The 14,953-nt window shown below is 41.5% G+C and overlaps 1 protein-coding gene across 1 annotated transcript; it reads left to right on the top strand.

Annotated features, from left to right (window-relative positions):
* The first annotated feature begins 1,323 nt into the window (after positions 1-1,323).
* On the top strand, positions 1,324-5,991 carry EEF1A1 (eukaryotic translation elongation factor 1 alpha 1). The gene is made up of 8 exons (XM_044421606.1): positions 1,324-1,430; positions 2,589-2,777; positions 3,383-3,562; positions 3,654-3,950; positions 4,239-4,389; positions 4,617-4,873; positions 4,965-5,199; positions 5,585-5,991. The coding sequence occupies exons 2-8, from the start codon at positions 2,634-2,636 to the stop codon at positions 5,707-5,709; spliced, it is 1,389 nt and encodes a 462-aa protein (XP_044277541.1). The 5' UTR covers positions 1,324-1,430; positions 2,589-2,633; the 3' UTR covers positions 5,710-5,991.
* The last annotated feature ends 8,962 nt before the right edge of the window (positions 5,992-14,953 follow it).

The following is a 14,953-nucleotide window of genomic DNA, read 5'->3' as shown; positions in this document are numbered from 1 at the left end:
TAAAAACTAAGGCAACAAAATAGCTTTACGTTTTTGCAGCTTTCCTAAGTTCAAGGTTAGCTTATTTCAGTTTTCTGCCAACTATGGTATGTATATTTAGTGGAAAGTTTTGCATAGTTCAACAGGGCTTACTCTCAAATAAATGCATGTTAAGATTGTGGCCTCAGGCTGGGTGAAGCTAAATTGTAAAGTCTATCACCCCAGTCTAACTCAAGCTGTAAATATAACTTAGTGAACGGAACACATTAGTCCCACTAACTGAAGCCCCATTAATTTCAATGAGATTTAGGACCCATATATATGGTGGTATTGTCTTCCAAAGATGAAAACTGTATTCAATACAAAAAGTTAAGAACAGAGAGACAGAAGAGTGTTTCACATGTCCAAGTCTTACTAGATTTTTGTATTCAAAATTAAAAATACACATTAAAACGTCCTATGTAAGTTTGAGGCTATATAGGATACTTGGGGAGAACAGTAAGTGCTTTTCTTAAATGTAAAAGAAAATGAAGAGGAGGGAAACAACTCTGGGGCAGCTCTTCACACTTTGGAGAAGGTGCTGCTTTCCTAACCCTGAGACAAATAGAAATAGAGAAAAGAGGGAAGTTCTGTGCGGCATTACTGAGGGATGAAATGTATGAATGAACGGGACGCCTATGGTGAGATGGGAGCGAGGGGTCTAGTTAAGGAAGGGAGTATGGAGCGCGAAGCTACGGCGGATTAGCGTGTAGGAGGCAATGAAAGGGAGTAGGATGCTTTTTCTTTTAAGGCGCCACCGTTGTAGCAGCAGACTGCATTCAGCATTGTAACAGAGATTCCTACACCCGCCCTTCTCTTTGGACAGTCGGGAAATATGCTTCCCGACGCCGAGTTTTAAGCAGCTGGAATGAAAGTGGAGCCTCAAGTGGGAGGAGAGGCTATAAAGTGCAATGTGCTGTGTGAAAAGACTAGACGGCGGGAGCGGGCTAGCGATGCGCGCGCTCCACGCGGGGGGAAGGGCAGGCGTTGCTGGAGCCTGGACTGTCCAGCACAGCGCACTCCGCCGCAGATTGGAGGGGGCGTCTCTTATCTCCCAAACTCTGCCGCACGCGAAGTGCGGGTGTCGAACTTTGGAAGGGGCGGAGCACGAGATAGCAAATGGGGATTGATTCTACACGATAGGAGGAGAGAGCGGGGAGACACACGAACGTTTTTATAAGAAAGTTGTTATTTTCCGTCTCTTCCTGGACGTGATTCTTGAGGGGAGGCGCACACGTGCTGGGGTTGGGGGGGAGAGAGAAAGAGAGAGCGCAAAGGAACCCGAAGTGGCGAAGGGAATGCTGGGAGCAGTGACGTGTCCTTTAGGCCGCCGCCCTCTCGACTTCAGCTATATAAAGTGCGCCGATCGCCGTTTCGGTCTTTTTCGCTACGGGTTTGCCGCTGCTTCGGAGGTAAGGGATGCTGCATGGCGCGCTTATGGCAAGGCCACATTTTGGCCTAGGTCTGGGAGGGCGGGGCTAAGGGAGCCCGCACGTGCTACGGGTACAGGTCTCAGCTTTTATTGACGCCTGCAAGGAGGGCGGGCGAGATAGCGATGTTTCGGTCTTGTGGTGGACGTGCCGGAGGAGGGAGTGCGCGACCGTAGTATTCGTTTCTTCGCGCCTACTCTATGTGTGCGTGAGAGAGAAGAATGGTAGACGGGCGAGACTTGCGTGTGCATGCGAAGAACAGGTAGCGCGATCAAGTAGCTGGAACCCTTGTTCACACCCACTACTGCCTGGGAGTGAACGAGATGGTGGAGAGTTCCGGAAACACATGTCCCTTCAGGCCGAAGCGCCGAGATGGTAGTGTTAGTGGAATAGGGCGGCTGCTGTCGTGGCAGGTGTGACCTTAACGCCGCTTTTCTTTTTTTTCCCCGGATCTGATAGTCGTTTTCTTCAGCTGTCTGTTACGTTCTCCTTTCGCTCGTTTGGGGCCTTCAACAGGATAGGTCGTTTTTCATTGAGACCGCCCGGCTTTGCTCCCCGCCCGGTCGCCTCTTTTCTTTCCTTTGCGCTCCGCTCCGCTCTACATGTAAAAAAATGGCCGCGCTCCGCTACCGCCGCCGTCACAAAATGGAGGACACGCGCGCGCGCGGGCGGGGCGCGTGCCTGAGGCCGAGTGGCTCCGTCGCCGCCCCACCCCCGGGCTCGCCCGCTCGACACAAAGGAGCCGCGCGGCCCCCTCGCTTTCGGCCCCGGTATCTCGCGATGGCCACGGTCGTGGTTGGGAAGAGGCTGGAAAGCCTTCACGAGGTGGAGGTGCCTCCTTCCTAGCTTTGTTTCCTCTTCCCCGTATCGAACACGTAATGCGCTTCGTCGCCCTGAGGTGGGTGGAGTTGAGGAACTCGAGGCTGGCTTGGGCCTAAATCTGGGCTGAGCCTGCTGGAGAAACAGGCTTGGCCCTTAGGTTTTTCTCCTACTTTGGGATGTAAATGTAAGAGAACCTATTTAGATTCCCTTATATTCCCCTTCTTACTGTTGAAGTCTTTCAGGGCGCTGTTTTGCTTTTTATTTGCATTTTTTAAAAATAGAGGATTAACTTGTGTCTCCCCCCTCCCCCCCAATAAGGTGTTTTATCTGAAGTGGAAGAGAACCAGCTACTAACCATCCAAAATGGGAAAGGAAAAGACACACATCAACATCGTTGTAATTGGGCATGTCGATTCTGGCAAGTCCACCACTACTGGTCATCTGATCTACAAATGTGGTGGAATTGACAAGAGGACCATTGAGAAGTTTGAGAAGGAAGCTGCTGAGGTGGGTTTGTTTATGAAGATAACTTTCCAGGATAAAATCAAAGCGCTGTGATTAATCTTTATTTCTTCTGACCACATAAATCCTGCTTTATAATAGGCAGCAAATGGTTTTGCTGTATTAATTTTATAATAAAGTTGCTGTTAAAACTCTAGTGTGAACTTGGTTAGCCCTACTGCATCAGTATAATTCTATGTGGTTCTGTTGCATTCTGGAATGTATACTTGTGTGACTACTGAAAAAACTTGACCTATACCTTATTTATTAAACAAATTTATTTTCACCAGTTTAAAAAAAAATACTGGAAATGAGCAGGGGAACTAATGAGGCAGGCACTCCTGTTCTACTTAAAACAGAAATAATACACATGCAGCAACATTTAAGTGAGTAGTTTTATATTGCACCTGTTAGGCAGTAATAGATTAACATGTCACCAGGTTAAGTAGGTGAAACAGATTTGGAATCTCAGGATTTCTGCCAAGTGCATTTTGCTAAACATAGCTTGTATATTATATTTCAGTGTTAATGCAGCTGTCTTTAGAGAGCAACTACTTTAGTAATGCTTGTTGCTATGTTTGAGACTCATTAACAATTCTTTCAATAAACAGATGGGCAAGGGTTCCTTCAAGTACGCATGGGTTTTGGACAAGCTGAAGGCAGAACGTGAACGTGGTATCACTATTGACATTTCACTCTGGAAATTTGAAACAAGCAAATACTATGTCACCATCATTGATGCCCCTGGACACAGAGACTTCATCAAAAACATGATTACTGGTACCTCCCAGGTGAGCAAATACATCTATTCTTTGGACATAATAAAGTTAAGTCAGTACTGTGTGGTGAATAACAATATTCCTCTCCTTCCCCTTTCTCAAGGCTGACTGTGCTGTCCTTATTGTTGCTGCTGGTGTTGGTGAATTTGAAGCAGGTATCTCAAAGAACGGGCAGACCCGTGAGCATGCCCTTCTGGCCTACACTCTGGGTGTAAAACAACTCATTGTTGGTGTTAACAAAATGGATTCTACCGACCCACCTTACAGCCAGAAGAGATATGAAGAAATTGTCAAAGAAGTCAGCACATACATAAAGAAAATTGGCTACAACCCAGATACAGTGGCCTTTGTTCCAATTTCTGGCTGGAATGGAGACAACATGTTGGAGCCCAGCTCAAATGTAAGTAAAGCTCTCATCAAGAATTGTTGAGGTGTATGTAGTTCAGCTTTTGTGAGGTTTGGAATTTAAAGCTAGCACCAGCACATTCTGTATTGTTCTGACTGATTCCAGCAATGAGATTATAAACAAAATGAATTGATTTATTAAGTTCCTGTTAGCCTGAATTATAGGTTAAAACCCTAGAATTTGCACAATGGTTATGCCAACCCTAATTTTATATACAAATGCAACCAGAGTACTGCAAAACTGTTTGTAAAACTTTTATTAAATATATACTCTTTTCCACAGATGCCTTGGTTTAAGGGGTGGAAAGTGACCCGCAAGGATGGTAATGCCAGTGGAACTACACTGCTGGAAGCTCTGGATTCTATTTTGCCACCAACTCGTCCAACCGACAAACCTCTGCGCCTGCCACTTCAGGATGTCTACAAAATTGGTGGTATGTATTAAACAGCTTTGAGTTTTTTTAGGAACAAGTAATTTGCAAATCAGAAATCTAGCCTAATAAGAAAATAGATTTTAATTTTAGGATTAATGAACTTGTATTGATGTTGAAAGCTGTGCTGTATCATTTATAAAGCTCTTCTGACCTTTGCTGCTATTAGTAATTTGCCTCTGCAAACTCCTGATTTGGGGATATTAGATTTCTTTTCCCCTTTATTTCAGGAATTGGCACTGTTCCAGTTGGCCGTGTGGAAACTGGCATTCTGAAACCAGGCATGGTAGTAACATTTGCCCCAGTCAATGTTACAACTGAAGTAAAATCTGTGGAGATGCATCATGAGGCTCTGAGTGAAGCTCTGCCTGGTGATAATGTTGGTTTCAACGTAAAGAACGTGTCTGTTAAAGATGTCCGTCGTGGTAATGTAGCTGGTGATAGCAAAAATGATCCACCAATGGAAGCTGCTGGGTTCACAGCACAGGTAAGTTGCTTTGTTTGGTGAATTGCAGTAAATTTGTGTGTGCCACTATATTGGTAAAGAGGTGGGGTAACTTGCTTAATGATCTCCATAGGTTATCATCCTGAACCACCCAGGACAAATTAGTGCTGGCTATGCCCCAGTTCTTGATTGCCACACTGCTCATATTGCCTGCAAGTTTGCTGAACTGAAGGAGAAGATTGATCGTCGTTCTGGTAAGAAGCTGGAAGATGGTCCAAAATCCCTCAAATCTGGAGATGCTGCCATAGTTGACATGATTCCAGGCAAGCCTCTGTGTGTTGAGAGCTTCTCCGACTATCCTCCTCTGGGTAAGTAGTTCTTTCACAATAGATAATTTTTAATAAACGCTGGTTTAATGACCTCAATGTTTTGTTTAGGGAAGCTGTTATCGCTACTGTTAAATTACATGATTATTGGGATCCTTTTGCTAAACTGCTCTTTTAGAAAGAGCATTATTGTGCCACCACATGAATCTTTGCTTTGGAGTAAAAAGGAATTTCACCTGCTAGGCAGCTGTATAACAGACTGCTATTGATGGGCATCCTTTCTTTTCGCTTCTAATGCATTAATGTGAAACTGGCAGTGCTGTGTCTTTGCTTTATAACTCCTTTTTCCTAATTGTTCCTCGTTTGCAATACTTGATAATTTGAGTCCTTTTTAGGATCTCAGTATCTAACTTTTTTTTATATCTAGGTCGTTTTGCTGTGCGTGATATGAGACAGACCGTTGCTGTTGGTGTCATCAAGGCAGTTGACAAGAAAGCAGCTGGTGCTGGCAAGGTCACAAAATCTGCCCAGAAGGCTCAGAAGGCTAAATGAAAATTCTGTTCACCTGCCACCTCAGTCTTAATCAGTGGTGGAAACATGGTCTCAGAACTGTTTGTCTCAATTGGCCATTTAAGTTTAATAGTAAAAGACTGGTTAATGATTACAATGCACCGTAAAAGCTTCAGAAGGAAAGGAATGTTTGTTGGACCATTTGTCTTGTGGCAGTTTTTAAGTTATTAGTTTTTAAAATCAGTAACCTTTTATAAATGGAAACAACTTGACCAAAATCTGTCACAAATTTTGAGACCATTAAAACAAAAAGTTTAATGCAAAGTCTGTGTGTTCTTTGGGGCTAATAGTTACACTTTGGATATTAAGTAGTAAAATTTGGTCATTACATGTGTTTACAAAACTGTACAGTGGAAAGTTAAAGATGACATTTACTGGTGTGTGAATATTTCATATAAAGTGCTTAGGTGGCAAACCCCCTTTACATCTGTGCCAACACATTCAGTATTTTGCAGTGGTTAAGGAGTCAAAATGCCCATGGACTACAGTATAGGATAGCAGAGCTAAAACCTCCACACTGTTTCATGCTTAAGGAAGCAAAAGAATGTAATTAACAGCATCTTGTTCCATGCTATTGGTGTTTGTACTTTCAAGGTTTGGTGTTTCAGTGATTATTTTAAATTGAATACTGCTGCTTGATCAAAGCATTGTTTTACTCTGTAGTTTACTACTGCAGATGAAGTTCTTGCTTCTGATAAGAGTATTCCTTGAGCTAGTCATAACAAATTGGAATATTAAATATATTAACAAAAGTTATTTCATGCTTTCTGCATAGTGTTTTGCTGGTATTTCTTGAGCTAGTCATACAAATTGGAATATTACATTAACCAAAAGGTTATTTCATACTTTCTGCATAGTGTTTTGCTGCTAACTTTAAAGTTCTATAAGTCTATTTGAAAATAAGAGGTTTGGTTTTACTTGGTCCTCAGTTAGGCTACATAGTTAAAATCATGAAATTATCCAACATTTCCAAATTGGATCATGAGTAACACGTGAAATGGTATGTAACTGTACCTTTGTATTATAAAACTTAATTGTTTTTAGAGTGCTTAGATGAACATTCAGATTCCAGGGGTTATGTTAAAAGGGGACATCTTGGGAGTCTTAACAGTAAATGGCTCAAATGATGGACCATTTTGGTAGGTGTAGTCCTTGTAAACATTTGTACTTTAACCGAAGCATTTCGGCTTCAGATAGTTTTAATAGCGTTAGTTAATTCTCTGGGAAGTATTGGACATGGGTAGCAGTTTATGCTGTAGTTAATGGGTTGACATGAGTATTAAAAGTGATGGCATTTTAATATTGAAAATACACTGCTCCAGTAAGAGCAAATTGTGTTTTGCTCCATTTGAAAAACTGCACAAAGCCTTGCTTTAATGTACGTAAAAGGATATTGTCCTGTAAACTGCTTTGATGTACTTGAGTCATGGATATCAGGGTTATCATTTTATATAAATTGCCATTCCTTGGCATCATTTTAAGGCCGACAGTTGTAGGATATTTTGGCCACAGCGAAGTTTTCTTAAACGTTCAGGATCTCTTACTGCTATTGGAATCAGTTGGACCTTAAAAGCTTGATGAATGGTGAAAAGCCTTTAGAAAATTATTTTTTGGTATATAGCAATAAGCAGTAAATTTAATAAATTCAGATTTTAATACCAAGTGGATTCTGCAAAATGCCAAGGTCAAACCTTATACATTGTGAAGGCATTGTGTAATAAAGAAAAATTTGCAGGTTAAGTGACCGACAATAGCTAATAAAAACCATTCCTCATACCCTGAATGGTAGATGGTCTTTCAACCGCAAAACTGCCCTAGCAATTACAGGGTTCTGCTTAGAAATGACAAAAGAATGATAGCTTTCAAAAGATCTGGCTGGCACTTTGGGGACTCCCATGTTTGTGTATTAAGCCTTAAATAAGTGGTTTATAATATAGGTGCTTTGGCCAGCTGCCTTTCAATGCACTTTCCCATTTTTTTCCCCACTGTGCAGGGAAGGAACATGTAGGAAATGGGAACAGCTGGTATTCAGGGAAATGCTTGTTAAGTCCTTTTAGAGAACAGCTGCATTGAAGAATAAGGGTGGAAATGTGCCAGAGCTTTAAAGTTCAGAGCAAAGTTAACTCCAAAGTATGCAAGTGATGGCCATTATGTGTTGGAGGGGGGAGGGTTGGCATGGGGCAGCTAGTACAAAATCTGGCAACCTGGGATTGTGTGAATATTATGTCTTGGGGCTGAAGGCAGTGCTGTGCCTGTGCTATATACTGCCTCTGGTTATTTAAATTCAAATCACAACATTTTACATTTTGATAACTTGTTTGGCAATTCACTAACAGATTAGTTTCTGCTTTCCAATGCATATGTGATAGTTTAATTCTGTTGGGTTAATGAAAAGCTAAATTTTGTAAGCAAACATTTGGACTTTTAGTTAAAATCTCAAATAAATTGAGTCTAGAACTATGTGACCACTATGGCTCTTTATTTTGCAGGTAGGATAGTTTCTGGGTAGAGTAGTAACATGTTAGCTCTTGTAAATAGTCACCTGTAATTCTTGGGCCTGGTTTCACCTGAAGTTGGCAAAATGCCTCAACTAGCACCCAAAAATTGTAAGGGACTTGCAAATCATAATTGCCTATTGGGAGCAAACTTTTAATATGAAGCTGAATAGTGAACTTGCTGTTTCTCACCCAAAATGTGTTACCAGTTTCCACAGAGACAATGATTACACACTCATGAATAAAACTGCAGGTGAGGAAGCTAGACAATAGTAATACAAGGACACATGCCTTTAGATAGTATTAAACCAATCTTGTTCAATAAAGGTGATTGGCTCCAGTGGCACAAGTGAACAGGAAATACATAAGGAACAATAACTCTTGGGAGGAAATACAGTCCTGTAAGAACTGCTGGATGACACATAGCTGCATGTGAGTATTCAGCTTCAGAAACTTCCATCTATTTGTTAGTCTTAAGACAGACTGTTTCAAGGAACAAAATGAGGGAGGAAGCAGAATTGGAAAGGCTACTGCCAAGTTCCATCAATTGGTGGGAGTATTCATCCTTGAAAGCCCTCCATACAAGTGACAGAATTCATACCTACATTTGGGAAGAAATAAAAAGTGACTGCTTGCCTCTGGTTGTAGCAGATAGGTTTACTCCCTTGTACCATGATTGCTAAATGTAATTACATGTGTTAAATAAAGGTCCTTTTCAAGGTCGGCTCTTCCAAGATAAGTCATTTAGTGTACAATCTGAAGAAATCTAATGCAACCATTTTGTAACAGCATAAATGAAAGTTGCCTACATAGAAGCTGTATGAATTGGACAAGTAATTCTAGAAAAGGGCTGCCACAGGGCAACCCCCCCTCCCAATTTCTAGCAAGGCCAGAGATGACTTTACCTTAAGGCCAGTCTCAAAAGCCCAAGTTCCTATAACAATAGGTTTGCAACCCAACACTATCCTTGTGTTTGGGGTTACAGTTAACATGATTTGCTTGACTAGGGCTTCCACAGGTTTTTTTAAACCTTTAAAAATGTAGTATACAAGTAAAAAACCCCCCCTAGAATTAAAATGAAACACTGCGTTCCACCACCTGGATGCTTTTGACAAGTTGACAAGCAAAAAAAAAATACTGATTAACATAAACCCAACTCTGAAAAGGAAAAGCACTCTTGGATTTCAAAGAGTTAAGTTACAAAACCAAGTTCTAAAAAATTGAGGAATTTAGTAATCCTTGGCTCAAAATTCACTTTAATGAACTCCCTGGTAGCCTGAGGGGAGCTACTATCAGATCTCAAACTTCCAAGTGACTGGCTGACAAGGTATTTAAATGTTATACATGATGTAAACTAATGAAACCTTAAAAGAGCAGTAGAAATTTATAAAGGACATGGAATGCGAAAATGATTTTGCTCATATACTGAGAAATTAAAAAAGGCTCTTACAGCTTATTCAGACAAAAATGGAAAACTGGTAGGAAGAATTTGGCCTCAGCTGAAAAACCTTGAGAAATGAATGGTTACTGCAGTATCATGTAGGGCTGCCATATTCTGTTTCACCATGATTTCTAACTGGTAGGAAAGGAATAAAGACAACAAATGTTCTTGCAGTCTCATTTGGGGACAACTGTAGTCTCCTTGTTGGGGGGTACTTTTCAAGTTTCTCTAGAGAGGATGTTCCATGGCACTTGGCAGCTTCTGTGTTTACCACCTGCTGTTCTGCAGATGGAGCCAGCACTTCCAACACAAATCTCAGCACAAAAGTGAGCTTCAAATGCCTGGGGTCTCCCAGAATCTAGCATACTTCTGGGAAATGTGTGTGTGCTTAGAGCTGCCTATCAGTCATTTTATGTCCTTTTAGAGCCACTTTGAGAGAACAGCCATGAAGCTTTCAAAATTTCAAATTGTTCAGTGATCTGAAAATATTATAGATTGCTGCCCTAATTTAACCAGTATACAGATGCTGTATATTGATACCTTGAATTAAACTTAAGGCTAAATAATTTCTTAAATGTTCCCTTGTTTGCTCCTATACTTGTTGCTCAGGGTATTGACCTGAGGCAGCACCAATGAAAGCAAGACGGTATCTTCATTTCCTTGTTTTTTCAAAATTTAATCCCTGTGCAATGTGGCTGCTTACTCTCTTTAAGGGGGTTAACCTGGTTTCTTCTAGATTCTTCGGACAGCTCTTGCCATACCCTGACAATTCACCCTACTGGCTAGAGCATATGGAAATTTCTAGGGTGCATCTGGTTGCCTCCCTAATGCTCTAAGGCAAATCACTGGACTGGAACTCTTATGGTGATCTCACAATATTACTTGGCATCTATATAGTAGACGTTCACCTGTTCCAGTAGCTCTGGAAAACAGGCTGATATTCTCACCACACCACTGTTGAGAGAGGATTGCCTAAGTCTGCCCTGGGGGCTCTTGGATATCTGAGCTGATGGCTGAATCAGTCATAATAGTAGTACCTGAAACCACAGCAGCATATAGTAATCAGTCATAATGTACATAGTGGTATTTTCACCATTTTAACAGAGAGATGCAGATTGCCCATATATGCTTTAGGCATTTCCATAACCTGAGGGAATGCCTCTGTGGATGAGTTAGGATTAGAGCAAAGGCAGATGAGTACCTCTGACATCCTGTAGACACTGCACATGAAAAAACAGTATACAGTTCAGTATACAGGAAAAAATAGTGGCTCCATTTAATATCTATTGTAAACTCCAATTAGATAACCCTATCCTCTCATCTGAGGTTTGTTTTTAAGCATGCCTTTATGTAAAGGCGTTTTCCATTTGGATGTGCCTTTCTTGATGAACATTGACCTTCAAATACTTCTCTGCATACATGTTCTGCCATATAATAAAGCATTTTAAGATAATTGGATGGTTTGGGCCACGCAAAATCATGTCCTAACGATCTCAGATTTAACTGCTAATTCCTAAAGGTCTCAAGGAATAGTCTTCCATGGCTTTGGTTAGGCCTGGTGGAGGGAGTCATATACAAAAAAAAAAAAAATGGAAATGTTGCAGAATTCATACATTGTACAGAAGTTAAAGTTCAGTTAACATTGTAATAGGGTATATGAAGCCCCAGCTTAACACATTCACAGACATTTATATTAACCCACAATGTGGAGAAAAAAATCCTAACTCTTGAAAAACCATGTATTTCTTAGAGGATTTCTGCTCATGGGTGGCATTTAAAAACTCAACAGACATGTTCAGACCTTATCCATAGGTCAAATAGCTGAGGACTTCCACTTCTAAATGTTCTAGTTACAATTTACTAGATGTAGAGGGCCCACTGCCATAGAAAAGCCCCCCTCTTTAGAGAAAAATTTCAAAGCTAGTTGAAAGAATTTGCTCTTGGGACTTTGTGGACATGGAAACTAACTGAATAAAATGGCTACATTGCCTGAACTGTGCATTCACTTTAAACATGCTTGTCTCTTTCCAATTGTGCATTAAAAACATTCAGAACTCATGTTCTTTCTGTATCACTATTTGGAAGTGTCTTTGATAACAAATGTTCTCATGATGGGGGTGGGATGATTCTTTCCATTTAAATGTCCTTGTACCCTTATTTTTTTCCAAATCACTTGAGGTGACAAAGCCAAGGTACTATAGCATGGCAATGCTATCATGTGCATATAGGGAAAAATTACATTATCTGAACTTAAGCATATTGCTACATCCAGCCCTACATTGGTGAGAATGCAGCTTAGTTCTAAAAGGGAACTAAGGTTTGCAAAGTTGAACCAGTAATGGAAACATTTACCCTTTTCAGTGATTCTTACCTGCATATGCTTCCTGATCCACTTGTAGTATATGCTTACTGAGTGCCATCTTGTGGCTGCTGGGCAGCTTTGCAACCATGAAAGAATTTTCAGCAGGCTAGACTTGCTACAGCATGGATCAAGTGAAAGATAATACTTAACAGTTATGTGTGTGCAGTGTTAAATTAAACAGAGAAAACAAGCATTGAGCACTGTATAACAAACTGAGAGTTATGCAGTTTAGTCAAAACTCTCAATTGCCTGATACAATCTGTGGGTTTGGATCCTCTGGCTTCCAGTGGGTCTGTATCTGGCCTAAAGAACCTTGTGCCACTTCCATGGGCCCTCCCACTTGGGAAGTTCAAGTTCTGCTCCCTCAATAGGCCCCACCCCTGCCAGGATTTGGGGAAGAGGCAGCAGGAAAAGGAATCTCCACTGTTATATGTGGAGGAGTGCTGGGGACCTGGCTGGCTCTGCTTTGTTCTTTATGTTGCTTCCTGACTGGAAAAAACTGCACATTAAAGTGACACACCCACCAGAGATCATACACCTCGCACAGGGCTGGCGGGGGGGGGGGGGATCGGTCAAATTAAGCATTTGACAGAATGGTCTTCATCAGAAGAAAAAAACACTAAATTTTGAAAGGCTTCAAGAAATGGTTCCAGATATAAAATAGGAACACGAGGCTATCAAAAGATCACATCGAGTTGGCTGCAACTGTGAGGGCCTACAATGTTCCCAATGGGCATCTGTCTCAAAGGATGCAGTGTGCTAGATTTACAAAAACGTGACAGGAAGAGACCAATGAGAGCCCTCACTGATTCTCTTGTTGTACAACTTGCCACTGCTGCTTGCATGATGTCAGCCTGGCACTTCGGCTGAGTGGAGCGGCTCGTGTCTGGAAGGACACTAATTGGTGCAGCTCCTGTAAGAGCAGCTCTGCTAAAAAAAAAAACCCCTCCAGGTATAATAGCATGCTTGAAAGGAGCCAAAAGTGGGGCAGATGTACATTCTCTTCCAAATGTCTAACCTGCTTCATGGAAATTAACAAATGGAAGGGGAAAAGGATGCTCTGTCCTTTTTGACAGCTAGAACATTGGGAGGCTAAATCTCACCTCCTATAGTGCAATTAAGGACCTTACAATGCTTTCAGTATCTGAATGGGTAGCATAAACATGCCACCTTTGAATCAGTATGTATTTGAATATCTTTTACTGAAGCCTATATATACCTGTTGGAAGGTTGTATACAGTTCATTAAAAGGGGACTTTTTTTTTAATTAAAAGTATTGTGGGTGCCCATGTGCACCATGCTGGGAACGCAAGCTCGAGACATTAACAAACTAGAAACTACTAGTCACCTCTGTACTCAAAGCACCAGAATGTTCTCCAGCTGTATTAAATTGTATGTTCTTAGCCCTACTGGTAAATGCACATGTACGAGTGCCACAAACACACACACACGATGATACTTTAATTTTCTAAGAGATGGGAGAACACACACCACAGCCAAGTTCCTTCTTAGCATTTTCTCCAGATGTAGGTAGGAAAACTAGATCATGTAAGCACCAGCTGGACTGGATAGACAGGTTTCTCATCGCAGTTTGAACAAGACCTATTACCAGCCAATAGTAATACTTTGCTATTGAAAGTATTACTTTGAAAAAGGAGTGGAAACAGTAGGCTACTAGCTTTTTTTTACTGTGTAGTTGCAGTCAAGTCCTAATGCTCACTCCTTCTACCCCTTGGCTGGCATCTAGGATCCAGGCAGCAACCCCTAACCTGGCACTCTCCAGTTGTGTTGGGCACTTCCATCATTCTCAGTCAGTATGACCACCAGGTTGAAGATGTTATTCTTGCTAAAGAAGGACTGAACATAGGCAACTGCTGTCTTCTGCTTTCTTATGCTGTTGTGTTTGTCTAGTAGGTTTTACTGAAAGAAGGCCCATTGAAGGTCTACATTTTCAGCCTGTGCACTTAACACCATTTTAGCCTAGGCCTGGTGTTTGGTATTGGTTCTCATAATTCCTTTCAAAGCTTGGTCACAACTGGTCACAACATGTCCAGTTCTTTCCCTGCAGAATCCCACTGGTCCCCTAAGATTATCCAAGAAACTTCTCTTAAGACAGCTGCAAATGTATCATCCAGAGGCTTTGCCAGTGTGGTTAGCACTTCTTTGCAATTCTGCTGTAGGCGCTAGCTGAAGTCAACTGTTAGTTTTTTAACAAATGAAGGGACATCTTGGTGTGCATAGGGTGTATGTTTGCACTGAGGTGTTAGGGATGTTAAGCCAGATTGGTAGTTGCTGAACGAGGGTCGGACTAGAACAAGTCACTGCTCCTGCTCTTTTTTGTGGTCAGAAGTCACACAAAGGAGCCTGTATGCTAAATTACTATGGGGTTTTATAAAAAGATCTGCTGGATAATTTGAGTTAAATATAAACATTTAACTATGTTTCTATACTCTGATGCATCAAGTATAAAGTACTTTATGCTCCTCAAAAAAAGAAGGTAGGCTGTCTTTTCTAATTCCATCAAGGACAAAGCAGGGGGTATAATGGGGTGCCTAATGCAGCAGTCATGGGGACAGGGTGCCCATGAAGTTTTCCTCTACCTTGCCCACTTCAAAAGAATGCTTGGTTGCTCTCCTTCCTCTATCTCTTTGACTTGCTATGCTCACTCTCCTCCCAGCCTCTCATCTCACCTATTTCTCTCCTGCCCCCTTTTAGCTCACTTTTGACTAGCAACATCCTCCATGGGGGTTGTGGTTTCCAAAATTCCTAAATGTGTCCACAGATCCACAGAGTTTGGGAACCCCTGGGTTATAGCATCTGTGTACTGGATCCACGCTGAGGCTGTTAACCTCTCACTCTAGCCACAATTCATTTGATTGTTATGATCTGTGGATTTGTATGCTAACATAAAGACCTGCTTGTCTCAGA

Source organism: Varanus komodoensis, unplaced genomic scaffold (assembly GCF_004798865.1).
Source record: "Varanus komodoensis strain SLA01 unplaced genomic scaffold, ASM479886v1 scaffold12, whole genome shotgun sequence".
NCBI lineage: Eukaryota > Metazoa > Chordata > Lepidosauria > Squamata > Varanidae > Varanus > Varanus komodoensis.
This window is presented reverse-complemented; position numbering and strand designations above follow the sequence as displayed.